At 43.2% G+C, this 25199-nt stretch overlaps 2 protein-coding genes across 2 annotated transcripts; one reads left to right on the forward strand and one right to left on the reverse strand.

The window, feature by feature from the left end:
- The first annotated feature begins 1649 nt into the window (after positions 1-1649).
- PDE12 (phosphodiesterase 12) lies at positions 1650-8059 on the forward strand. Its single transcript, XM_035106375.3, has 3 exons — positions 1650-3842; positions 5670-5748; positions 6893-8059. Exons 1-3 carry the CDS (start codon positions 2553-2555, stop codon positions 7333-7335), a joined length of 1812 nt encoding a protein of 603 aa, XP_034962266.1. The 5' UTR covers positions 1650-2552; the 3' UTR covers positions 7336-8059.
- A 3843-nt stretch (positions 8060-11902) lies between these two features.
- On the reverse strand, positions 11903-25199 carry ARF4 (ARF GTPase 4). The gene is made up of 6 exons (XM_035106376.3): positions 24853-25199; positions 18375-18455; positions 17220-17329; positions 14743-14814; positions 14246-14371; positions 11903-13155 (listed from the first exon to the last, which is right to left on the reverse strand). The coding sequence occupies exons 1-6, from the start codon at positions 24917-24919 to the stop codon at positions 13069-13071; spliced, it is 543 nt and encodes a 180-aa protein (XP_034962267.1). The 5' UTR covers positions 24920-25199; the 3' UTR covers positions 11903-13068.

Here is a 25199-nt window from a genome sequence, read left to right on the forward strand (position 1 = left end):
TTTTGGGAAAAGAGCCATTCGTCTTCTCTTCTTCTCCTTGATGAATATGAGCTGAATAAAGAGCATGAAATTCACTCTCGACTCCGAGTATATTTCACTGGCGACGAAGGCGACATGCAAAACTGGAGGTTCGCTGCAATCTGTTCGAATGAACTGCTAGGCCTGCATCCAGACTTTGCAGTAGAATCATACATGTCTCCTCAAATGTAGGAGCCAGGATTGCAATATGATTGCAACCCCAATCACTTCCAAGCTGGATTACTTTAATGCACTTAGATGGTGCTGTCCTTGAAGACAATCTACAGCTTTAACCACTTCAAAATTGTGTGGCTGGAGTTTTTTCTGGGCATAGCAGGAAATATATTGTGCTGTTTATGAATCAGCTTAATTCATTTCCAGTTTGTTTTCAAGCTAAACCCAAGGTACTGTCTCAAGCTAGTGTTGAATCAGTGAAGAACTGCTTCCCCCAACCTCACATGAAACTGCTCATGACTTTTGCTCAGTTTCTGATACCCTTCTTGTTCCCGTCAACAGAGATGTACCGTAGTGGGTAAGAATGAAAGAGAAGGAGGCCTTTTCAACAGCATTCTAAAACAGATTAGAGAGGCCCCTTATGCTTTTGTCTATTATTTTATTTCATTGCTTGTTGGCTTCCAATAGGGATCGGGTAGGAGACTGCGGGGAGACTTTAATGCTCAGCTATTTGGCTTTTGGTCCAATCCAACAGAGGCGGCCAGAATGGTAGCCATATTAACCGGAAGCAAAAAGAAGAGTATTATGGCACCATAAAGACTTAACACATTCGTGAGGGCATAAACTTTCATGGACTGATTTACTTCTATCAGTATGAATTGCTATCTTGAGTCATGAATGGTTGTGGGGAGGGAAATTGTATGCCGATTCATACTACAGGGGCCACTTCATTCTATTGTTGTTCATATCTGCTAAAATCACTTTTGTTTAGGTAAGTCTACCAAGAAAATGGTTGATTTTATCTATATTTTGATAATTTTATTATGTCTCTTCTGATTTTATAAGTATTTTAAAATTAAAATTTTATATAAAACTTTTGGGTTTTTTGATTGAGCATTACATTACATCTGGTTAAATAAATAAAAATAAATAAACAGTGGGGTGAGCAGTATTGTAGTTAAGCGGGGCGGAGAGGGTGGTCTGCACTGGGCAGCAGTTTCCAGAGGGTGGCCCAACCGTGGGCCTGCAGGTGCCCCAGCTGCCGCCTCCTGCTCAGCCATGGCCACCCTCCAGCGGACCAAGCGCTGCCGGAAAAAGCAGCGCAGGGCACAGTGCTGGGAGAACACCCGGGAGGGATGCCCCGCCCCTGTGGGCGGTGCAGGCGCTCAAGGGTCACATGCGAGCCCTGGGAGCCCGAGCACTGGGGGTGAGAGGAAATAAAGTGCAGAAAAGTACGGTCAGTGCTAATTACATAATTAATAGTTGGTAGAGCATGGGACTCTTAATCTCAGGGTTGTGGTTCAAGCCTCACGTTGGGTAAGAGATTCCTGCATTGCAAGGGGTTGGACTGGATGACCCTGGTGGTTCCTTCCAAATCTACAATTCTATTATTCTAACTCACGAAACAGTTGTTGATAACACAGACATCCAAGCATTTGTAAGTCACATTAACAGGCAAAAACTATTTCTCAATTTAATCCACTGAAACTCTTTATGTATTGCAATGTAAAGTTGTAATGTAATGAAAAGTCGTCGTCGTCCCCCCCCCCCAAAGGTAGCCATTCTAAGGCCCCTTAACAGTGTTATGGGAAGTTGAAATGTTCCCCCATTCGCTCTGGTTCAGATGTTCAGGTTGTGTCATTCCTTAGGTAGCCAAAATGGCACAACCCATGCACAAAAGGGGAGTATCAGCAGGCTTGAGAGAAGCCTGAACGCTGCACACGGCTACATTTGGCTGTACATCCGACCTGCATATACTAGTAGAGAACTACCACCACACACAAAGCGGTAAGTCTTAGCAGGACTGGAGGCGGGAGCCCCAAGAATTGTAACAGAACAAAAAAGAGAGAAAAATCCCTTAAATGGGAGGACACACACACACACACACCCCACAAAAAAGGGCATGCTCAGCTAGCATGGAGCGTCGGCTGATAAAAAACGGCTGCAGCGTTCTGTTGCAAGTCCAACCTTTGTTCACTATAATTGCGAAATACGTAAAATGAGATTTGGGAAATAACGATCAAGCACTTCCGGCTTGTTCCACTCCAACTCCGCAACCCCCAAACCCTCCGCATAAGATTTATTGATAGATTCACAGGTTACCAACTTCCGGGTTCATCTCACTCCACGCTCCCGGTTCCCCCCACCCCCTTTTAAGGGAGGCGTAGACACCATTTCCCAGCAGGCCCCGCGTTTCCTGCTCCGGCCCTCCTCGCCTCTCGCCCCGGCTTTTCCCATCGTCCCTTGCGGGGCGGGGCAGCCAAAGTGGCTGAGTCCTGCCTGGCAACGGAGGAGCCGCCGGAGAGCCGGAGAGCGAGGCTGAGAGGCGCGAATGGTGCTGGCGTGGCGGCTGCGAGTTCATGTGGCGCCTGTTCCGCGGCACGCTGAGAGCCCTTCCCGGCCTGAGGAGGCGGCGGCAGCCGCAGCCGCGGCCGAGCGGTTCGGGCCCCGCCAGCGGCGCGCTGCCTGCCATGGAGCGGGCCGTGGTGCGCTGCGTCCCGGCCGAGCCTAAGCTAAGCGTGTCCTTCGTGCTGGGCGACGGCAGCGCCCGGCACATGCAGCGCGACCAGGCGGAGCCGCTGGGCCGGGCGCTGGCGCGCATCGCCAACAACGCCGGCAAAGGCCACGCCAAAGCGGCCAAAAAGAGCAAGAAGGCGCAGGCCGAGGCTGCCGTGCCTCCGCCTCCGCCGCCCGCCGTCTGCCTCTTCTCTCAGGACGGCGAGGCCGTGGCCGAGGACGTGCCCAACGCCGAGGCCTGGCAGGACGGCGCCGTGCTGCAGATCGGAGAGGCCCGCTACCGCGTGGAGCGCAACCCGCCGGCGCTGACGGAGCTGCAGTTGCCGCGCTCGCTCCTGGCCGGCTTCCCCGTGTGCCCCAAGCTGCGCGCCGAGTTCGGCTCGCCCCGCGACTGCCTCTTCCGCTGGTACCAGGAGCAGAAGGCCGAGCCGGCCGTAGGAACGGCGGCTGCGACTGCCGCTACCGGGGTGGAAGCTCCGGGCGGCTGGGTGGAAGCTCCGGGCGGCGCCGAGCGGGTCTTCACGCCCAGCAACGCGCACATCGGGCTGCGCCTCAAGCTCGTCTGCACGCCGGGCAACGGGCAGCGGCGCTACGGGCTGCCCCGCGAAGTGGAGAGCAGCGGCCCCGTGGAGGCCGGGCCGGGTGCCTGCACTTTCGACGCGCGGCACCTGTACACCAAGAAAGTGACCGGGCCGGGCCTCATTCGCACCGTCACCTACAACGTCCTGGCTGACGTCTACGCGCAGACCGAGCTATCGCGGACCGTGCTCTACCCGTACTGCGCGCCCTACTCGCTGGAGCTCGACTACCGGCAGAACCTGCTGAAGAAGGAGCTGGTCGGTTACAGCGCCGACATCATCTGCCTGCAGGAGGTGGACAAGTCTGTCTTCGCCGACAGCCTGGGGCCCGCGCTGGACGCCTTCGGCCTGGAGGGCCTCTTCAAGATCAAGGAGAAGCAGCACGAGGGCCTGGCCACTTTCTACCGAAGGGACAAGTTCAGCCTCCTTAGCCAGCACGACATCGCCTTGAACCAGGCGCTGCTCGAGGATCCCTTGCACAAAGAACTGCGAGACAAGCTGGCCCCCTATCCGGAGGTGCAGGGAAAAGTGCACCAGCGGTCCTCTGTGTTGCAGGTATAAGTTAAAGGGAGAGTGGGGTGCTGCGGGTTGCCTGTTCCTTTGCAGGCATGACCAAACTTGGCCCTCCAGCTGTTTTGGGACTACAATTCCCATCATCCCTGACCACTGGTCCTGTTAGCCAGGGATGATGGGAGTTATAGTCCCAAAACAGCTGGAGGGCCAAGTTTGGCCATGCTTGCTTTAGGGGGAAAGGGAATGGCGGGAGTTGGCTCTAAGTTAAGTAGGGGGACCAGATCGAGAGAAAGACAGGCTTCCTGTACTTTTCATGCAGAAATTGAATAGGTACACCTTTTTCGAAGCTGTCTCTCCCATAAAGGTGCACCAGGCTGCTTCCCTTTACATCCCATTGTTTTGGGGCCAACTGCTCTCCCCTCAATACTCTCCCCAGATCAGAACCCATCTCCAGGTCACACACCTTAGTGTTCCTGTTCCAGGCCCTCTTCAGGTCCTTTTGTCTTGCTGGAATGTGTCTGAATTGTAGCAATGCCTCTTGCTTGCCTTGAATGGAGATTTCTATGTTGGGGGAGGGGATATGGAAACCTTTGATTCTTGTGTGTGTCAAGAATGTAGTCTGCTGCATAATAGTAAGAGTCACATCCATTGCTCTGGTCACTTTCTTTTACTTCTTGCCCAGCCCATCTCAGACATTCAGCCTCCAAATGGTTGCCCATAAAGGAATAGAAAGTTCTCCACCCCGATCTATGGCTACGTATGAGCAGAACTTTGTTTTTTTAAAAAAACAAAACCCATCAGAAATAGACCATCAGTCATGTATCCTAAATCCCCAAGCAGACATTGCATTGTTGTCTGTTAGTGTCTCTCTTCTTCTAGAGCATAAGTAGGGAACCTGTAGCCCTCCACATGCTGTTTGACTCCAACTCCAGCCACCTCAGCCAGCAGAGCCAAATAGTCAGGAATGTTGGGAGTTGTAGTTCAGCAGCCTCTGGGGGTCAGGGGCAGGAGGGTTCCCTATTCCTGCTGTACAACTTTGATGTCAAATGAAGGAATGCTAGGCTGGAGTTACAGCTAGCAATTCTAAATGGAGTTCCACTTAATACTTGTAAGCAGTGTTAGAAAGTGAGATATGAAAACTAGGAACTAAATGGTACCTTAAACCTAGGTTACGGGCGCAACAATGGAATGGGTGTGCTTTTTTATAACAAGAATACAGTGCTGAAAATGAATGAACTGCGGGTAAAATATTATGTTCATTTTTCACATGGTCTAGGCCTTACTCTGCCCACTCCCCTAATATTCTTGAGAGGGTCTCTTCTCTAGTCTTCAAAGAGTAGCCAGAAGTGGGGAGCAGAAAAAGCTCCTCCTTTCCTTCCACTCTGCAGTTTTAATCTGAAATCTTAGTTGTGGTGCTGTGCCCAGAGCTCAGAAACTGCTCGTGCTAATGAAATTCCCAGTCACAAAACACGCCTAGATCAATGGGAGTTTCAAACACTACTTGTAAACAGCTGGTTGACAGTGGGGGTGGGGTGAATAAGAGACCCGCACATCACATCTATAATTTTAGGCCGGTAGCTTCATTAGCATAGAATTGTTATAAGAAGTCAGTTTTAAAATACAGTAAACCTGCAACTTATGCAGGAGTTATGAGCCGGGATTCACACCTAAAGCAAAAATCATGTATAGTAAAAATCAATTGGGTTCAATGGTGGATGAGGTTGCCCAAGTCATTTTTCCTGCCCCCTTTCCACCTGCTATCTATATCTATCTATCACCACATGCATAAAGCTGAATGCACACAAGATAGATGCACGTTGCCAAGTTACAGTACTTTCTGCCTTACCGTAATTTCCATGTTGTTTGTAGGTTTCTGTTCTTCAGTCAACAAACGATTCTTCAAAAAAGATTTGTGTTGCCAACACCCACCTATACTGGCACCCAAAAGGTAATTCTGTTAACAATACTATGAACCATTCTAGGGTATATTTTGGGCCCTGGGGTGGGTTATAAATTCATTATATTTATGTATTTCAATATTTCTAGGCCACATTTTCATAAAAAATACAGCATGAGGTAAACAACAAACAAAATTACAATGCCATCAGTAAAAGCTTAGGGGTGGTGGTGGTTTAGAATCCATGTTTCAAAGACCTCTGGATAACATATTTTTCTGGAGACATATAAAAGTAGGCAGGAATGATTCCTGGTGTGGGGAATCACCAGAAGTATCCAATCATAGGATCTCAGTGGTCATGGTATTAAGATCCCAAGTTGTTTAGGGCTTTGTGAACTAGCAAAATAACCTTGACTCTGGCCCAGTAGCAAACTGGCAACCAGTGCAACACTCTCCTGTGAACAGATGCTGCATTAGTTGCAATTTCCAGCTCAGATGCACGGGTAGCCCCACGGGTTATCAAGTAGTAATACATATGCAATGTGTAAATCCTTCCATGAGAGCAGTTGACTGAACTGACATCCTGAGTAGTCTCAATAAGGAAAATGCTTCCTAGCCTAATAGCTGGACAAATGTATGTAATTTCAAAGGAAAAGAAATACAGCGGTACCATGGTTCCCAAATTGCTAAGTTGTCAAACAAATCTGCTCCCGAACACTGCAAACCCGGAAGTAAGTGTTCCGGTTTGCGAACGTTTTTCAGAAGCCAAACATCCGATGCAGCTTCTGATTGAGTACAGGAAGCTCCTGCAGCCAATTGGAAGCTGCGCCTTGGTTTTTGAACAGTTTCGGGAGTTGAACGGACTCCCAGAACAGATTAAGTTCAAGAACCATGGTACCCCTGCCACACCCTTGTGATTTGTAACTACATATGTGAGGCAGAAGAGCTGTTGTTAAGCGTGGATGGGGTTAAATACTATTTAGGATGGGTGTGTGTGTGTTAGTGCTTAAGATGTCTCAGCTAAACTAGGACTTGACTTTTTTGAAATGACTTGCATTTGTAAGTGGTGATAAAAATTCCTCAGATGGTTTGGGGTGGATGTTGAATGACTTAATCTGAATTTTAAGTCTTATTGATTGAAATGACTTTAAGCCTGAAGGTTAAAAATAGGTCCTTATTTTTATTTTCTCCTTAGGTGGGAACATCCGTCTGATCCAAGCTGCAATAGCATTGTCTCATATTAGGCATGTAACACATGACATATATCCTTCTACTCCTGTCATATTCTGTGGGGATTTTAATAGCACACCATCAAGTGGAGCATATAGTTTCATCAATTGTGGCAGCATTGCTGAAGAGCATGAGGATTGGGGCTCAAATGGAGAAGAGGAGCGCTGCACAATGTCTTTAGCCCATCCATTCAGACTGAAAAGTGCTTGTGGTGAACCAGCTTATACTAATTATGTTGGAGGCTTTCATGGATGTTTGGACTACATTTTTATTGATGCAAATGCTTTGGAGGTTGAACAAGTAATTCCACTGCCAAGTCATGAAGAAGTAACCACTCATCAGGCCTTACCAAGCGTTTCACACCCTTCAGATCATATAGCACTAATATGTGACTTAAAGTGGAAGTAGACTAAAAAAAAAGTTGGTATCTGTTCCTTTCTCTTAAGCAAGAAATTTGGGCTACTTAGGAGAATGCAACTTGAATCCTGGCTTGGCTACCAGCTTTTACAAAAGATAATTGGATAAAAAGTGTTTATATGCCTATTAGGAATGTTAACCAGATTTTCATATCTCTGTAACTTGTCATAACCAGAATGTTCTTACGGCAAATACGCCCCCTTTTTTTACACTAATAAGGAAAGCAATCAATGTTTAATGCTCTTTTAAAGTTAAATTATCTTGTTTCCTTCTCATATGGTTTTTGATTAAGGGTATTTTGTTTAAACTGAATTTATATAAGAATTGGAACTAGAAGGGATTGGTATTCTCAGCAAGTAGTATGCCCTGTCAATATATTGCTGTTGCCTTTCGAAAAGATTTTCCTTGACAAGCTGCCAAAATTGAACACACTATGTTGACCCTACACAAATATCCATATCAAAAGTTAGCATTCCAAAAATGATTTGACACAATTACCTGCTCTCAGGCATTGTTGGGGGGGGGGCGCTGTTATGTAAACCAAAATAATTGTGCTTAAATAAATGAAAATCATGACCATATGTGAAGTGTCGATTCCCCACCCCACCCCCAGAGTATGTAAAAGGTAATCTGCAGTAATTCTGAAGTCTTCTGGTAATGTACTGAAGTGTAAACAGAACTTGAAAAATACAGCATTTGTCTCATTTGCTCTTAATACTGCAATTGATTTATTTTTCTAGTTGGCTGTCTCTATGTAATGAAGTTCTGAATTTCCAGTTATGCATGCTTCACAGCATAGAAACGATTCACGTTCAAAGGGCCGCTTTGGGGTGAGAGGATAAATCTGTGTAAATGTTATATATTTAGATACACAGTATATTTGGGAAAAGTGACATGGGAGGAAAAGTGCAAGAGAAAGTTGCAGTAGCATAGTCACAAGTTGACTAGAGCACAAGTTTAAGCAACAGGTAAATGAGTATGGGAACACAAATGCCTTTGAAAGAGGGAGTGGACTGTAAACCTTCATATATAAACTGTAGGTTCTGATGTTTGTACCTTGTTCAAATAGGTCTATTGCTTTGCTCAGCTATATGAGCCTAGTGGGCCCCCCAAGAACTGTTGAAGACAAAATATGGGCAGCCCCAGTGTGTACATTCTTGCATGAACATGTGAAAAAATAAGATTTATCTGCTGATAACAGTGATTAAGAGGGAAAACACTACTGATTTGATCTTCTCCCAGTTCCGCTATTATGCTACCTAGAGCTAAACCATGGTCTGTCTGAACCTGGGCTTTAATGCCAGACAAAAGCTGTAACCAGGGTTTGTTCTTGGCTTACCTAGGCTTGCACTAAGCCAAACCAGGGCTCAGCTATTGGTAATGTGTCAGCAGGACGACCATGGGAAAGGTGAAGCAGCCCTGGTTTAGCCTGTGAGTAGCTGCACACATTCATGCTTCAGCATGGTTTGCCTTAGTGCTGCATGCAGACTGGGCCATTGTATGCTTACAAATGCTTAGAAGTCCTCCTTTGTGCTGTATCTGTGATGGTTTAAGGAGCTCAGTGAGACAGGGCTTGTGTATGTGGCCCTTAAACCATGCGTGTTGGGCCTTGCGTGTTCAGGAAAATGCCTGAATGGACACCCCCACCTTACTTATCCATATTGAAAGTCTTTCCCTACCCTCTGCCTGTTGTTAATCTGGTGCAGGTCACCCACTCTGTTCCCTCTTTAAATCCCCCTTTAACTGTGCCTTATTAATTTTTAACAGTCCATGTCCTTGCTTCTTGACCTTGCTCATTATTGCCAATCCCCAAAGCACTTCTACACTTGTTGCAGGATGATTTTAAGCCTCTGCAGTTAAATGCCTGTGGTTTCAGCATACTATTGGTAGGAGTGTTAAATAAGAAAAAGTGCCAGAAATACCACTCGAAATGTTTTTGTCCAAGGAGGGGAGCTAACCAGATATTGCATCTAATCAGCCCCAGCCAGCATGGGCCAATAAGTTAGTTTGCCAACATCTGGAGGGACAAAGATTAGCTGCTCCTGGATTAAGATTTGCTAGATCAACCAGAAGAAACCTGGAAGAATACTTGTTCATACTTCTTGCAAATTAAGCGAACAGCTGCTTACCTATTTCTACCTTTACTTTGAAATTTCTGTTGCAAGAAAATGGAAAATACAGTCTACGACAAACTGTCTGCTATACTATATACCAGGCATCCCCAAACTTCGGCCCTCCAGATGTTTTGGACTACAATTCCCATCATCCCTGATCACTGGTCCTGTTAGCTAGGGATCATGGGAGTTGTAGGCCAAAACATCTGGAGGGCCACAGTTTGGGGTGCCTGCTATATACCATGAAAGGTGATATAAATATATAAGGGTTGGAACAGAGAGAGTCTGCCATCTTAAGAGTCAAAATATATGCCCATTCCTGGGTGCAGCATTATATTCCAGAACCTCCTTTAAGAATGAGAATCCTGGATAGTTTTCAAGCTTTGAACGAGGTACCCCTCAAATGCAAAAAATAAACAGGCAATACTTAAGATCTATCAAATCTATGCTATGATTATAGGTTTAACCTAAATTATAGGCATACTCTTGTATTATTAATCCAGCTAGAGTCTAGTGAATTTCATCATGAAATATTCACCCTCCAATTGGTGTTACTTCTGCCACATTCAACAAGCCTCAAAACCTTACTTTGCCAATGACCTTTCAGCTATGTTCTTTCCTACACTACATTTCCTACATACTTTCCTACATTACCACGTTCTTCAGTAGATCAATTTTATTTATGCTTCTCCTCTAGCACAGCTGTAGTAAATCAACTTGTTTCAAGCTGGTCTTCAGAACATGAATGTCCCAAACACTGCAAACCTCCAACATAGGATGGAAGAATTACTAAACCCAGCAGCATTTAACTTTTACTGTCAATCTTCTCCAACTCTTGTGAATTCCTGATTTGGCCTATTACTGACCCGAGTTTTCTGTAACAATGCCACATTTTATATTCTTTTATAAAGAATGTGGTGGTGGCAGTGGGAGAAAAGAGTTGGGGATTCTGGTATGTCTGGTGATGTGATGGTGGATCTCGCCCATGGTAGACACTATAGACAATATAGACACTATATTGAACAGGGATGAGGAGACCTCAAGCTGTTAGCCTCCAACTCCTGCCAAGGATGGCAAGTGTAATCCAACACCTGGAGAGCAACAAGTTCCTTGCACCTGACACAAAGTAAATATTAATTGGCCCTATGACAGAAGCAACAGGGAGGATTGTAATTATCAGAGATACAAAAAGAACAGAGTTGTCAAGATTCCAGACACAACTGCAGAAGCTGTGTATTTCACAAGATGACAGGTTCAGATTTCTGTTCACGCATGTGCTACCTCACAGGGTTTACGCGAGGTGGCAATTCAACATATGCTTCAATTAATTGTCTGGAGAGAGTGCATGGTTCAGATGCGTTAAAAATAAATGGTTCCCTTCACACTTGCTGCTGCTTTAGACTTCTGTCCTACATGTAGAGCAGTCGAGGTTGCACACCTTAGACTGTAAAAGCATGAAGTTGCTTTGAGAATTTCTCTTGCAAAGCACACTAATTTTCACTTTATAACAAAGATTAAATATAAACATCAAAGACATTTCAAAAGCAACTGTGCCTGTCCTGTAAGTATGAGTTGTCCCATAAATATTGCATGAAGCACCCTCAGCCTGGTGAGGATTTAAAATCCCTTATTGTAACTCTATACCAACTTAAACTACAATAAGAATTCAAGGAGTTCCTTACTGCAGATAATGATACAGTGGTCCCTCGACTTACAAAGTACTCGACTTACGAAATTTTGAGTTACGAATGAAAATATGGCCGCACGCTTACGTTTTTTCCGACATCTGAAAGGAAAACCGTTGCGGTTTAGATAGGGTTTTTTCAACTTACAAATTTTAGATGCGGTTTACGCGACTTACGAATTTTTCCGTTTCCAATGCATTCCTATGGGAAACTGCTTTTTTTGACCTACGAATGTGCATTCGGAATGGATTAAATTCGTAAGTCGAGGGACCACTGTACAACATTGGAATCTAATGCAGTGCTACCTTGGTTCTCGAACTTAATCCATTCCGAGTGTCCGTTCGACTCCCAAAACCATTCAAAAACCACGCCATGGCTTCTGATTGGCTGCAGAAGCTTCCTGTACTCAAGTGAAAGCCATGTGGCATGTTCAGTTTCTGGAAAACATTTGCAAACCAGAACACTTACTTCCGGGTTTGTGGCGTTTGGGAGCCGATTTGTTTGACAACTAAGCTGTTTGAGAACCAAGGTACCACTGTACTTCTGGTTTACTGTATTTCCTTTCAATGTGCCAGTTCCAAATGTGGCTGGAGTAAAATGAGGGGAAAAAAAAGAACACTGAAAACTCAGCTTAGGAAAAAGGGATATGAGAGTAAAATACAGACGATGTTAGATTTTCTAAACAAGTGAAATACAGGGAAAGGGTTACTAGCAATCACAATGCAGTCCTCTCCAATTAAGTATGAAACTGACACACTATTTGGGCAGTTTGTACTTTATTACAATTTTCAACTGTTAGTACTCTCATATCTGGACATCTTAATTTAGATTTACAGCTTCAAAAACACTTTTACAGGATTTTAGTCTTGATGATTAACCAACTACACTGTACACAAGTTTAACTGCCCATCTTAATTTTTTGCCAAATTGAAAACAATTCAAAGGCTATTCAGACCTGTGTTTGTGTTCAAAGTACAGAAAAAACTCCGTTTATTGAAAAAGAATAATCTGTCACACATTCATATTATCAGTTCCACAAACTTAAGATTCAAGGAGCATACACAAAGCTATACATCGGTTTCATTTTTATTAAGAATAATTCTTAGTAGGTTATGAAGAAATTAATCCATTGAGTCTGAAGAATTTTCCAAAATCTGTCTCCATGAAGATATGTTCACCAATAAACAGTAAACTTTAGCAGAACTATTATACACTGGGCAAAACAGGCTGATATCAAAAAGCAACATGCAACAAAAAAAAGGATACAATATAAAGGAAGACAATCTGCTGAATATTGAAAACCTCAAAGAGCTTGTTGCAACTGGCACAGAAATGTTCTACCGATCAGATTCAATTCACACAAAGGCAAAAGTGGGTTGACAGAACCCAAGGGGTTAATAAAATGTTCCTCAGTGCAGAATATTTGAATAGTGTTTTAGAGCATTTTTCTGATGAACAATAATAGGAAGTGTTTTTATAAGAGAGAGAAATAAATATAAATGGAATGCTAGATTAAGTCAGCAGACTGTCTTAAGGAATGAAGTAAGATATCAGTAACTTAAAGAAGAAAGGGGGAAAATCTTTTTAAAATGTACTTAATTTAATTGGGGCTCAAGAAGCATTCAAACAGATTTCAAAAGTCACAACTATATTCAGGCATTTAGGCTAACAATAGAAGTAAAAATCAGAAGATACACTTTTTCCAAATTAAGGAGTTTTCTTTTTAACCCAAGCATATTGTTACCCTGGCAACATATAGCTTGGGTGAAGAATAATTGGCAACAAAATAAGTCAAAATGCTGTAATATCCTGCCCAAACCAGTTCCAGATACTGTACTGTATAATAACCAAGATGCAAACTAATTTTGATGTAACAAGCCTAGACCACTTATATCAAACATGTCCCTGGTGTGAAAGTCATCCAGTTAGCGCTTTGATAGCTCATTTGACAGCCAGTCCAGTCCCTCATACAGACCAGTTCCTTGTGTAGCACAGGTAGCTTGAACATACCACTGTTGGGAATAAGAAAGTGAAATATTTAATACCATACCTTTCATTTTAGAGCACATTACAACTCTTCAAGACAATATTCTCATTGCCCCCCCCCCACATCATGCAAGGCAAGTTTAAACATCAGAACATAAATATGCTCACTTGGCCAAGGCACATAGTTGCATAGCTGTCAAGTTTTCCCTTTTCTTGCGAGGAAGCCTACTCAGCATAAGGGAATTTCCCTTAAAAAAGGGAGAACTTGACAACTATGCATAGATCAGATCATGGCAGAAAGATCAAGTAAAGTGAAAAACTAGAAGGGCGACACAGTCTCTAGCTGAAACATCAAATGAAAGGTCTTAAAGAGCCATCGCTCAGCATAAAGGGAAAGTAACCAGTCCACGGAGCTGCTTAAGACAGGAACATACAAGCAGGACATTCCACCACCCAAAAATGTAAAGGGCTTAAGACAGATGCCATCTCTAGTAAACCCACACACAGGACTTTATTGTATTGAACTATGACTAACTATGACTATCAGAAAAGATAAATAATAGTCATTTTCTCCACCCAAATGCATGATAACAGAACAGTACTAGTTGACAAACTAGCTCCAAGAGCTAGTTCAATGATTTGAACTTCAATGATTTAAAACCCAGCAGAGGAACTCAACAGTTTGGATCCAAGGGTGGCCTTTTTTAAGCATTTCTACTTACAGAAAAGGGGGAAGGAAAGCACTTGCTGTTCATACGGTCCAACACAAAGAATATACAGTGGTGCCTCGCGAGACGAATTTAATTCGTTCCACGGGTCTTTTCTTATAACGAAAAATTCGTCTAGCGAATCCCATAGGAATGCATTGAATTTTTTTGAATTTTTTTTTGCCCATAGGAACGCATTAATTGAATTTCAATGCATTCCTATGGGAAACAGTGATTTGCTAGACAAATTTTTCATAAAACGAATTCGTCTAGCAAGGCAACCTCCGCTCGAAAAATCCTTTCGTTAAGCGGAAATTTCGTTAAGCAGGGCATTCGTTAAGCGAGGCACCACTGTATCAAGATATGGAGAAAGTTACATGGCAAACTACTTTTGCTTTATGGTACTTACAGTTCTGTTGCGCAGGGACTGAAGGCCTAGTTTATCTGTCATTTCACTTATTGCCATGGCATTTGGCAAGTCTTGTTTGTTTGCAAAGAGAAGCAGCACTGCATCTCTCAACTCGTCTTCCTGAAGCTGGAGGAGGAAACGCCATGTCAGTTATTTCCCCTATTGATAGGGCTGGCAATATTTTTGTTCTTCACATTTCTCCCTGTAGTTTTCAGTAGCTAGTTGATTTGGTTACCATCAATGCATGTAAGCAACTCAGACAAGATACACTATGTCAAATTAGGGTGATAGTTGCAAGAAGGATTTCACTGAAACCCAATAGGGAAGTTATGAGAAGAACTTATATTGCCTCAAAACACAGAACAGTGCATCCTAATATCCTACACTCAAATATCTGATGTTTTTGTAAATTAACCTCTCAATTTTATTAAGATATGGAGGACTAAGCCATCAGAGTCAGACACAGAAGGAGTTCAGATTAAGTTAGAGGCAGTTACCATTTTCTGGAGTTCTTCTGCAGCTTCCTGGATTCTCTCTCTGTCGTTGCTATCTACCACAAAAATGAGGCCCTGAAAAGAAAGTGTATTTCTCATCAAGTTTGTTTGACATCTGAAATACCATTCAAATAAAATCTGACGTCACCATTGTAGAGATATTTAATGAATCTTTACTCCTGTGACAAGTGGGAACATATGCAAGAAATCAGAAAGTAACAGAGACCAAAGATCCATGCAGGCTATTCTATGACAATGGGCTAACACCTCAGAAGGGCCAGGGACACTAACAGTTTAGTCTCATTGTTTATTTTTAAAGCAACAGTAACATATTACAACTTCCAGCAGAAAGCAATACTCTCTTCACCAGAGGAATTATTGTAACAGTTTCATCCAAGTCAACATGAATACTGTAGTGTACAAGCATTTTTATTTGCAAACAATTCACAAAGTTGTCACAGCAGACTGCCGAGTGCTTCTACATCACTAGGAAAGTTGGGCTATAATAGCTGTTGCGCTGCATGGAACAGTTGTGCCAGGTCACATTGTTCAGATGCAATAATGATGGTGAATGAAATTTCTCCCCTTCCACAAGTATAGGTTTTTGAAAATACAGTGGTACCTCTAGTTAAGAACGCTTCAGGTTACGAACGATTTTAACACGGAAGTGAGTTTTCCGAGCTCTCAGAGGCCTCGCTGCTGCCCAGAGCCAAGCCTGGACATTCACGGGGTCTATGGAGGCTCCGCAATTGGCCTTCAGCCACGGGAGTTCTCTGAGGCCTCCGCAAATGCCGGGAGCCAAACCCCAACATCCGCAGGCCTACAGAGGCTCCGCAATTACCCTCCAGCTGTGAGAGCTGAGGCCTCCACAACTGCCCCGAGCCAAGCCTCGACATCCACAGGATGCCCAGCAGGTCACATCCCAGCCCCAAAGTTAGGTAAGGAACACTTACCTAGCGAAGACAAAGAGCAGTGAAGCTGTTAAGAAACAAAGATGAGCCTGGGCCGAAAAGCCCTTTACCAACCCTTGCCCCATCCCAGCTGTAGGAAGATGGATGGCACCTAGCCAGGTAAGCCCACCTACCCCGGGGGGGTGGGGAGAGTGGAAAATTTTGGGATTCTGCAAGGGATTTGGGGGTTTGTTTATGTGAGTCTGCCCTGTGCCTTCTTTTGGGGGATTTCTGGGGGACTCTGCCTTCTGCCATTGTTCTGGGGATCGTGTGGAACCCAGTTCAGCTACTGGTTGATTGTGTGACTGCAGAAATGGATAAAAGCCCCCCATTCAAACTGACTATCATCAGTGCACTTAAGGGGGAAAAATGTTATTTTTTTCATCTAAAATACTGCCTTATTTATTTTATAGTACAGTACATTGATTATTGCCTTCATTTTATGGATCAATGGTCTCGTTAGACAGTAAAATTCGTGTTAAATTGCTGTTTTAGGGGGTGTTTTCATCGTCTGGAACGGATCAATCCACTTTCCATTACTTTAAATGGGAAAGTGTGCTTCAGGTTAAGAACAGACTTCCGGAACCAATTAAGTACTTAACCTGAGGTACCACTGTATCCTCCAAGTGGTGTATAGTCAGGCTTGGCTCATGTTTTCCACCTACTGTGATCCACAGACCTCATTGCTGTTTCACTGCTGGTAATTTTTTGTAAAATTGCAGCAGAAAATATTTGAACTGCCTGGTCAGGGAGAGTCAGCTGTTTACTCTGCAAGCCCAACAGGTAAGCGAGAGAACCATCAATAAACTACACCCACCCACCTGACGGGCCATTAGTCTCCAGAGGTATACTATTTTCATTGATTCAGTTAGTGATTTGTCTGTGGCAAGGACATACGGTAATTGGCTCTTGAATTCAGATCATTATTTGCTTGGCCTCTGAAGAACCAACTTGAGCATACATCCTGCTATGTGCACAAGGCCATTAAAAAGTGGAATGTAAGACAGCACAAACAGATGTCTGTCTCCCTCCGCCCAGTCAGAGCCCATGTGCCCCCAAAATATGTTTGAGGGTCCCCCAACCTTCTGAAGCAAAATTTGAAGGTATATGGAGGGCTGCGGGGAGCAAGAGAGGAAGCACAGCCCATTTATTAGTGTGAGGAAGGTGAAGCCCATTTATTAAAGAGGAAGGGTCACATGGAACCATATTTTCCTTTTAGGCCTAACTGAATGCAAATTATTGCCTATAAGACCTTGGACAGCTTGGATTCTGTGTGCCTTAGTACTAGTTAAGTCCACAGTAGCTTTAATGGTCTCAGGAAAATCATCACAATGCCGATTTGAAAACTCCAGTGTTTTAAAGTAGCACTGAAAGTTAGTGTTGACCTATGCTGCTATTGGGATTATACTGGGGGCGGTGGTGGATATTAGTACAAATCTTTTTACTAGGTAAGTACAAATCTTTTTACTAGGCAGAATAACTTTACACCAGTCTACAAAAGAGTGAAAATGGATTTGGCAGAGGAATTACCTGCGTGTTCTGAAAATAATGCCTCCAGAGTGGCCTGATTTTATCTTGACCACCAACATCCCAAACAGTGAAACAGATGTTTTTATATTCTACTGTTTCCACATTAAAACCTAAATGGAAAAAAACACAACCATGATTATGACAGTAAGGACCAGTGAGCACCCAAATTTCTAGCACTACTCAAGCTAGGCAGATGTGGGCCCAATCAACATCTAGATGACCAGGAGAGCGTGGGGTATCTAAACTTCCAAAAGGACTATGAAATGAATTTAATAAATGTTAAGTCACAAAGATCTGCAATTATTTTTACATAATCATTCTTCAAGTTATATGTAGAGCAGGTATTTGCCAAACTTTTCAGAAAATTATGACATGTTAGCTTGCAGAACAATTCTGGTTTCTGCAGGCTTCTTTAATTTGTCTATATTACAAAGAAATATATTAAGACCTGGAAGAAGAAAAGCTGGCCTTAGAAGCAAGCAGTGTTCCAAATTCACCAAGAGCATTTTGCACATGGCTATTGGTCGCTTGCAACCAAGTGAAGATTTCAGGATGACACCTGACGTCTCCATCATCTGGAGGTGCATGCCTGGGGATCCCTGGATCTTGACTGTTTTCACACACCAGCAGCACATCCTGTAGAATTCTATCTGTTATATTTTATCTGCACAATCAGAATGAATTTCAGGAACTGAAAAGTCGTATTGAAAAATACGACTTTCAAGCTACTTGGCCCAAAACTGGCAAGTAGGCATTCCGTTTGGCAACTGTAAGTAACCCTGGTTTAAGGAGCCATTTGGTGCCTATATATCTGAGTTTCTAACAATGGAAGCAAATGGCAGATGTTGTTAAGTCTATGTAGCAATCTCCACACATCCCCAAGTGTTACATTGGTTCCAGGATGCTCTCTTTGTTGGCTTTGCTACCCAAAGCAAGAATGCCCGATTTCAGGGGAAATTCACAATCTTTCAGGAATTGTGAAATCCAGTAATATGTACCATAAACACAGTGTGGGAACAAACTCCAGGAGTTCTGCTCCTATCATATTCTCTGGCAAGTTGCTCTATATCAATTCCTGCAAACATAGAATTTTTTTTGAAAGTTTTAAACGAAAACGGTTACCAATATTGACAATATGTATCTGATCTCGCTTACCAATTGTGGGAATTGTAGTGACAATCTCTCCTAACTTCAGTTTATACAGAATGGTCGTTTTTCCAGCAGCATCCAAACCAACTAGAGAAAACAAATGTTTATTAGTTTAATAAAATGAATGCCTGCATTTCATAAAATCTGTTTTTGACAATGAACAATGAAGACTGTGGTACATTTTAAAATCAAATAGTTAATACTTTTAAAGATTTTTTTAAAATAGAATTTCCATCCTGAGTTAGTTCAGACATAATATTACACCATGTAAACCAAACTAGATATAACACATGTTCCATTCTTTCATTGTACTCTGCAATTCCCTCCCTAGTTTGTCAAGTAACCCACTTATTTGCCTTACATCCAGACCTCACTCATAAGAGCTGATAACCAAAATTTTTAGAAGTGCAACTCTGTGAAACAGATTCAGAAACAGACAGCCTGTAACATCCACTGAAAATTGCAGTTTTTTGTTTTCTGTGACTATTTTACTGCTTTTAAAAATAAGACCAATGTCCTTGGTATTATGTCTGGACATAGCATGAAGTTCGCAGTAGCTTGCTCGGAGTAGGGCTAACAAACTCAGTGTTGGCTATCAACAAAACATAATACAGTCATACCTTGGATCCTGAACACCTTGCAAGGCGAATGTTTTCGCTCCCAAACGTCGCAAACCCAGAAGTGAGTGTTCCGGTTTGTGAACGTTCTTTGGAACCCGAACGTCCGACACGGCTTCCGATTGGCTGCAGGACCTTCCTGCAGCCAATCGGAAGCCGCACTTTGGTTCCCAAACGTTTTGGAAGTTGAACAGACTTCCATAAAGGATTCTGTTCGACTTCTGAGGTACCACTGTAAATGGCAGAGGTTAACACAAAGCAATCAGAGCATTAAAGAGTTCTTTAATAATTGAGTGGGATGCGGGGTGGGGGAATCCTGAAAGCTCTATATTACTCCATCTGACAGTAAACTGAGGGAGAGAGTGCCAACAGTGCTGTAGTCAAAATAGGGAAACTGAGAAACAAGAGGTAGATATCAGCATGCTCAGGGGAACTCAAAAATTTATAAAAGTAATGGCATCAACAGAATCACTATTGCTAGGAATGGAGGATACACTGCAGTATTTTGTGGCAGGTCCCACCCATTAGAGCAATTCCCTTCTTCTTCATGACTCTTTAAAATATATATGCACCTGGTAGCTAGATCACTCATCCAAAATGGTTTCCAAAGCTCATTTTGTACTGCTTAAAACTTAAGAAAACCAGGGAAATTATTCTTGTATAACATAGTGCAAGAAACCTTGGTTTACTATAAATTGCAGCTGTAAATTATATAATCTCAAAATCCTATGGTTTCTACCCTATACGGTTATGGACCCAGCTCTACATGGAGTAACTAAAATGTTTTAGTTTCTTTCCCCCACTTTACTGTTAGATGATCAAATACAAATGCTTTAGTACATTTTTTTTCAATACAACAAGTTTAAAAGTCTTCAAATAGTAGTGGAATAGGTCTTCTACTAGTGCAAGACAAGATGTAGTCTGAGATTGCCTGCAGTACTGACAGAGTACACCAAATGTATTTTGTGGGCAGAATAGTAAATCATTAGGGACTATTTAATTGTTATTTAAGGAAATATTAAAATGCAGTGTCTGAGCTAGGAAAAAAATTAAGTTGTGCTATACTATAAATTATTTTCACTGCATTCTTAGCACAGTGCAATTTGGGACTGAATGCTAAAACACTAAATAAAAACAAAACAGAATTACTGCATCTTTAATAATAATAATAAACCTTCAGCAAATGGTTGCTAAGGAAGAGCCCAAGGACTATGGCACTGTCCAAGGTATCTTCCGTTTCTTGAATAAGCTATCAAACTTATCCTATACTGCATATTAAAAATCAGCTTTTCTATTTTTGCATCTCCCCTATTATCCATTATTTCACACCAAGCAGTGTTTAGCAATTACACTATACAGTGAGGCTGTTACCCTGAGAACAGAGTGAAAGAAAACTGTCCCTTTGTCACATACCACAACAGCCTTCTGCTGCCACAAAACAGCTTATCTGAAGGGGGGGATACTGAACAGCATTGTATGGGGCACACGGATTGTTGCTCAAACATGCACAACCAAATAGGGAAGATTTGAGAGGTGAGTGGGGTTACAAGGAATAAGGGACAAGGAACCACACTTCCACTCATATTTCTCAGGATCTAAGCTAACAAATCAGGCTGCTTACATTTCAATTTAAAGAGAATTCATGTTGGGCATAGCGCTTCTTTGCACCTGCATGAACTAAGCCACTGCAGAACATAGTGGAACTGATTCCCCATCACCACCCCAGGCTATTACAGGGAATGAAAGGCTTCCTTCAAGCCCCCTCCACTTGGTCAAGGAATGAGAACTTGAAGCCGGAAGAACGATAAGGAGACTTTGCTATGTCCGACTGAGATCCTTTTACATACAGGTGCTGCACTTGCATTTGAGAATCCTGTGCAGTGTCTTCCTTCCTATAGTATATTTAGGATCTTGGAATAGTGCTTATTATATTGTCTTCTGGCGTTTGGGAAATGAGAATGCTTTCTTCTGATGTTATCTAAAGAACTTTCCGTACAGGCTGGAAAGTTTAATGTGCTGTCTATTTTTTCAAGCTCTGCTGAGTGAAAAATAAATTCAGCATGTTCTTACCGTACATATTGACAGCAGTATATAAAACGTACAAATCTAAGATCTGCAGCTTCTAATGCATTTGCTTTACCTTCCTGGCTTTTCAGGGTAATTCTATATTCTGGACACAGGGAAGGCAACCAAGATATTGCATTGGTTAATGGCCAGTCTTAGGTGAAGAAATTGAGGATTTTTTTAAAGTTGTAAATTTGTTTTGTTAGTTAAGCCAAGAAATGTTTACAGAAGAGGTTTTTATAAAGAAAAAGTCAAGTGCATGAATACATGCCATCTAATCTTCATGTGACCTGTAAATCCTGTGGCTTGGATTCAGAGCTCCTGTGAGAGGTACTTCACTCTAGAAGTATCCTGCTGGGGAGGTGGGCACCTTTTGCTCTACAATGGATGAGATTCTAGAATGATGTGGGAAATGGTGCAGGGAAAAATCAACAAAAAAATGCCTCCCCCCCTTCACCAGTGGAGATCTTTATTGTACATCATCCTAGTTTGAAGGCAACAACAATTTAGGATGCCTTAATGGGGGCCTAAAATCTAGAGGATCAAACTGCTCTCAACACCAACAGTGGTAAAGCTGGATATATAATGTGAGAGCTACATTAATCTAAAGCTATGTAACAAAGTTACCATCAGGTAAGTTAGTACAGTATTAGATGTAAGCAAGGTTCATTACCACTTTATGTGGTATCTATCTCCTAAAACGTCCCCTGTGAGAAAGGAGGGGGGGGGACTATCATTATTATTTATTGAATGAATGTATATACTGCCCTATACCCAGAGGTCTCTGGGAGGTCTTCAGGACCAGGATTCCATCTTTTTTTGACCTTCGAAGTGCACAGATAAGGGAGACTAGAAGGCATTGCTTTGTGTTGTTTAATGCCTGAGCAAAGAAAGATGGATAAAAATGAAGCTGCTTATTTAGTATACATTGAGAAGTGCTGAAGGCAACTGGTTTTGGCTGAAGGGAAAATCGAGGACAGTCCAGGTGAAGCTATAACAGGAAAATCATTGGCGTGGAAGGTATTTGCATGGGTTGGACATATTTTTGAAAAACACATGAAATAGCCACTTTACTTTTCTATAAAGCTGATTGTCTACTATAATCAAAACATCACCATTCAGATTAGCAATATAAATATCTAATGTACCATCTCTAACAATATCAGTAATTGCTAGGGAGAAACCAAACATCTGTTGCTTTGTGGGAAGCAACATGAGAATGCTAAGTGATTTGAAGTAGTTGATAAGACTCCAAAAGTCTCAGCAGTACTAGAGACACAGAATACAACTTAGTATGTTTAATATTGGCAGAAGAGATAAATAACCTGGTTTTGAATCCACTTCTATGTGTAGTCCAGCCAAAATGAAAACTTAAACACACATGGTACTGTCTCATCAGCGATTGCTAACAAGAGTGCTTCACCTACAGTGACACACAAACAAGCCTACTTCACCCCTCCCCCTCCAACACATGCCAGGAGGAGGAGATTGGAAGCTTCCATTTCCTTCTTTGAAGTAATCAAAACTGTGAAGTGTAGTTAGTTTAAATGATGGTTTATTGCGACAAGACCACAGCTGGTCTTGACTTGTTCCAATAAACTATAGTTTAAGCTAACCATGGTTTGTGCTTGTCAGATGTAATGACAAACAAAATTTATTTTAAATATGGAAATGGATTCTTTCAATCTCTTTCTCTGGCATGTGTCCAAAGAAACAGGAGGAGGGAGCGCTCAAGTCCAAGTAGGCCTGTTTGTGTAGCATTAAGCCATTGTTCAGTGTTGCGCCCAATGTGTCCCTTTACGAGTTATCATCTCAGACACACACACAAGAGATAATTCTAGAACAGACACTGGCCTTTTGAAATTCAGCTTACAGTAATACAAATCCAAACAGAACTTCAACACTCAAAACAGTTTGTGACTACATAGTATCATTCTGGAATTTGAAATGAAATTTTTGAGGGTAGGAATGTCAGCATCATAATCATAGGATATTCCCACATGCATTATAACAATAATCCATTTTAAGTCTCAGTTCTCTCACTAACATAGTTCAATTGGATGCAAAGTGATCCGCCAGGAAAGACCCCTTGTGTTTGTGCTTAACAGCAACGCTTTGAGACAATTAAGAGCTGGGTTTTTTTTAAAAAAAAACTGTGTCTAGACCATGGACACTTAGGGATCCAGGATAAAACACTAACACTCATTAATTTGATGGGGAATGGGTTAGGGTGCAATATTAACCCTGGCTGGCAGCAATGGAGCTTTATGGAGCAGTACAGCCAGTAATGCATTCACAGTGTGATGCTCATGCTGGCCAAGGCAAGGGAAAAAACGCCAGCTTTGGGCAAGCATATAGGAGAGCTCTCCTGCACAAGGTTGGACAGAGGGCTATCTTCACACCATCCAAACACCCTCCAGCATGGTGGATCTGAGGCTTGGGCTGCTCTGCCCAAGCATGACAAGACAAAGCACATATGGGTGACATTTACCATTTTAAAATTGCAGCCATGCATCCTTGAGACAACAGAGCAATTCCAAATTCAAAACCAATGACCTTTCACAGGCGTCCCCAAACTGCGGCCCTCCAGATGTTTTGGCCTACAACTCCCATGATCCCTAGCTAACAGGACCAGTGGTTGGGGAAGATGGGAATTGTAGTCCAAAACATCTGGAGGGCCGAAGTTTGAGGATGCCTGACCTTTCACAACAGCCAATATATATAATTAGGGCAAAATCCTAAGTTAACATACCAGGCTATCAACAGGATACAGGCAAAGAGTTATAAGCATCTTTCAGTGAACCACCCAGCTCAGTATTGATTTGTGTAATCTTAAACTGAAGGAACCAAGAAGAGGCAGGGCATGCCCCTTAACTCCATACATTAAAAAAGCAAATACAAAATGTGCATCTCATTTTAATAAAAGCTAACAAATACTAAGAACCCACCCTGTCCAAAATACTAATGGCATGAAGCAATGTGGATATCTGCACACTGATTATTCACCATCCCAAAAGTGTTGTGGGATAGGATGAAAGGGAGGGGGAGAAGGGAAAAGTTACGATAATGCAATTGTCTGCAACCAAAAAACTAGGAGACAGCCCACAGTGTAACTGCCCCTTCCATTTTTATTTGTAGTACAGTATAATTATTACTGCATTTCGCTTTACATTCCTGCATTGGAAGAAAAATGGTGCTTGTATTGTGTGTGTATGTATGTATGTAATGTATGTATGTATTAAAAGAACAATTCCTACAATCACCACAACAAACACGAAGGCTCTCTGTGTGCGCTGAGGGTTGGCGAGGGATCAGACTGACGGCACCGGACTTATTTTGAAACACAGGAAGCCCATCGGGACGGAAAACGAACCCACATCCTGAAAAGAGCAGAAGGCCCCGAGCGAAGATAAATTCCGCTCGTTCTAAAAATGTCTCCCAAGGTGGATTCCTTAAGAACGTCCTGCAAGGAGGGGGGGGGGAGGAAGGCCATGGATACCTCCCTTCCTCTCTGTCTCTCCTTCTTTCTCCCCCCTCCCTCTCTCCTTCTCTCCCGACAGCACAAGGCCTGCCCCGAACAATGCTGCCTGCCTGGCGTCCGTCCGCCCGCCCCACTGCTGTGCCTTCCCAGCCCCCGCAAAGACTCCAACACCCCCCTCGCTAGGCGAACAGGGAGCGAGGGAAGCAACCGGCCGCCGGCTCTTCTGCCCGGGGTGGGGTCGCCTCAGGCCCGGTTCGCTACCCCTGGCGGAGCGGGTGTGGAATGAAGCACCTCTCTCTCTCCCTTTGCCCGCCCGTCTCACCCATGAGGATGCGCATCTGCTTCTTGCCGAAGAGGCGCGAGAAGAGGGAGGAAATGGTGAGGCCCATGGCGGCTCCGGGCTGGGCGGAGGTAGCGGCGACGGCGCAAGAGCGGCGGGGAAGGCGAAAGCAAGAGGCCCCGGTCCCTCTTTCTCGCTACTTCTTCTTCTCCTCCTCCTCCTCTTTCCTCTCTCGCTCCCGCAGAGATGGCGAAACCAGCTGAGCCTCGGGAGCGGGCGAAGGGTGACCGCGGCGTCCGCGCACCGGGGCTGATCTGTGTCGGGGGAGCCTGGCTCTCTCTTTTCTCTCTCTTTTCTCTCTCTCTCTCTTTGCCACGTCACGGCCGCCC

The sequence above is a fragment of the Zootoca vivipara genome, chromosome 2 (assembly GCF_965207765.1).
Source record: "Zootoca vivipara chromosome 2, rZooViv2.hap1.1, whole genome shotgun sequence".
NCBI lineage: Eukaryota > Metazoa > Chordata > Lepidosauria > Squamata > Lacertidae > Zootoca > Zootoca vivipara.

Coding starts and splice junctions, on each gene's coding strand:
- PDE12 (XM_035106375.3), top strand. CDS start 2,553: ATGTGGCGCCTGTTCCGCGGCACGCTGAGAGCCCTTCCCGGCCTGAGG. Junction 3,843..5,669: donor AGCGGTCCTCTGTGTTGCAG/GTATAAGTTAAA, acceptor TGTTGTTTGTAG/GTTTCTGTTCTTCAGTCAAC. Junction 5,749..6,892: donor CCTATACTGGCACCCAAAAG/GTAATTCTGTTA, acceptor TTTTCTCCTTAG/GTGGGAACATCCGTCTGATC.
- ARF4 (XM_035106376.3), bottom strand. CDS start 24,919: ATGGGCCTCACCATTTCCTCCCTCTTCTCGCGCCTCTTCGGCAAGAAG. Junction 18,456..24,852: donor GCAGATGCGCATCCTCATGG/GTGAGACGGGCG, acceptor TGTTTTCTCTAG/TTGGTTTGGATGCTGCTGGA. Junction 14,372..14,742: donor CAGAAGAACTCCAGAAAATG/GTAACTGCCTCT, acceptor TTCCTCCTCCAG/CTTCAGGAAGACGAGTTGAG.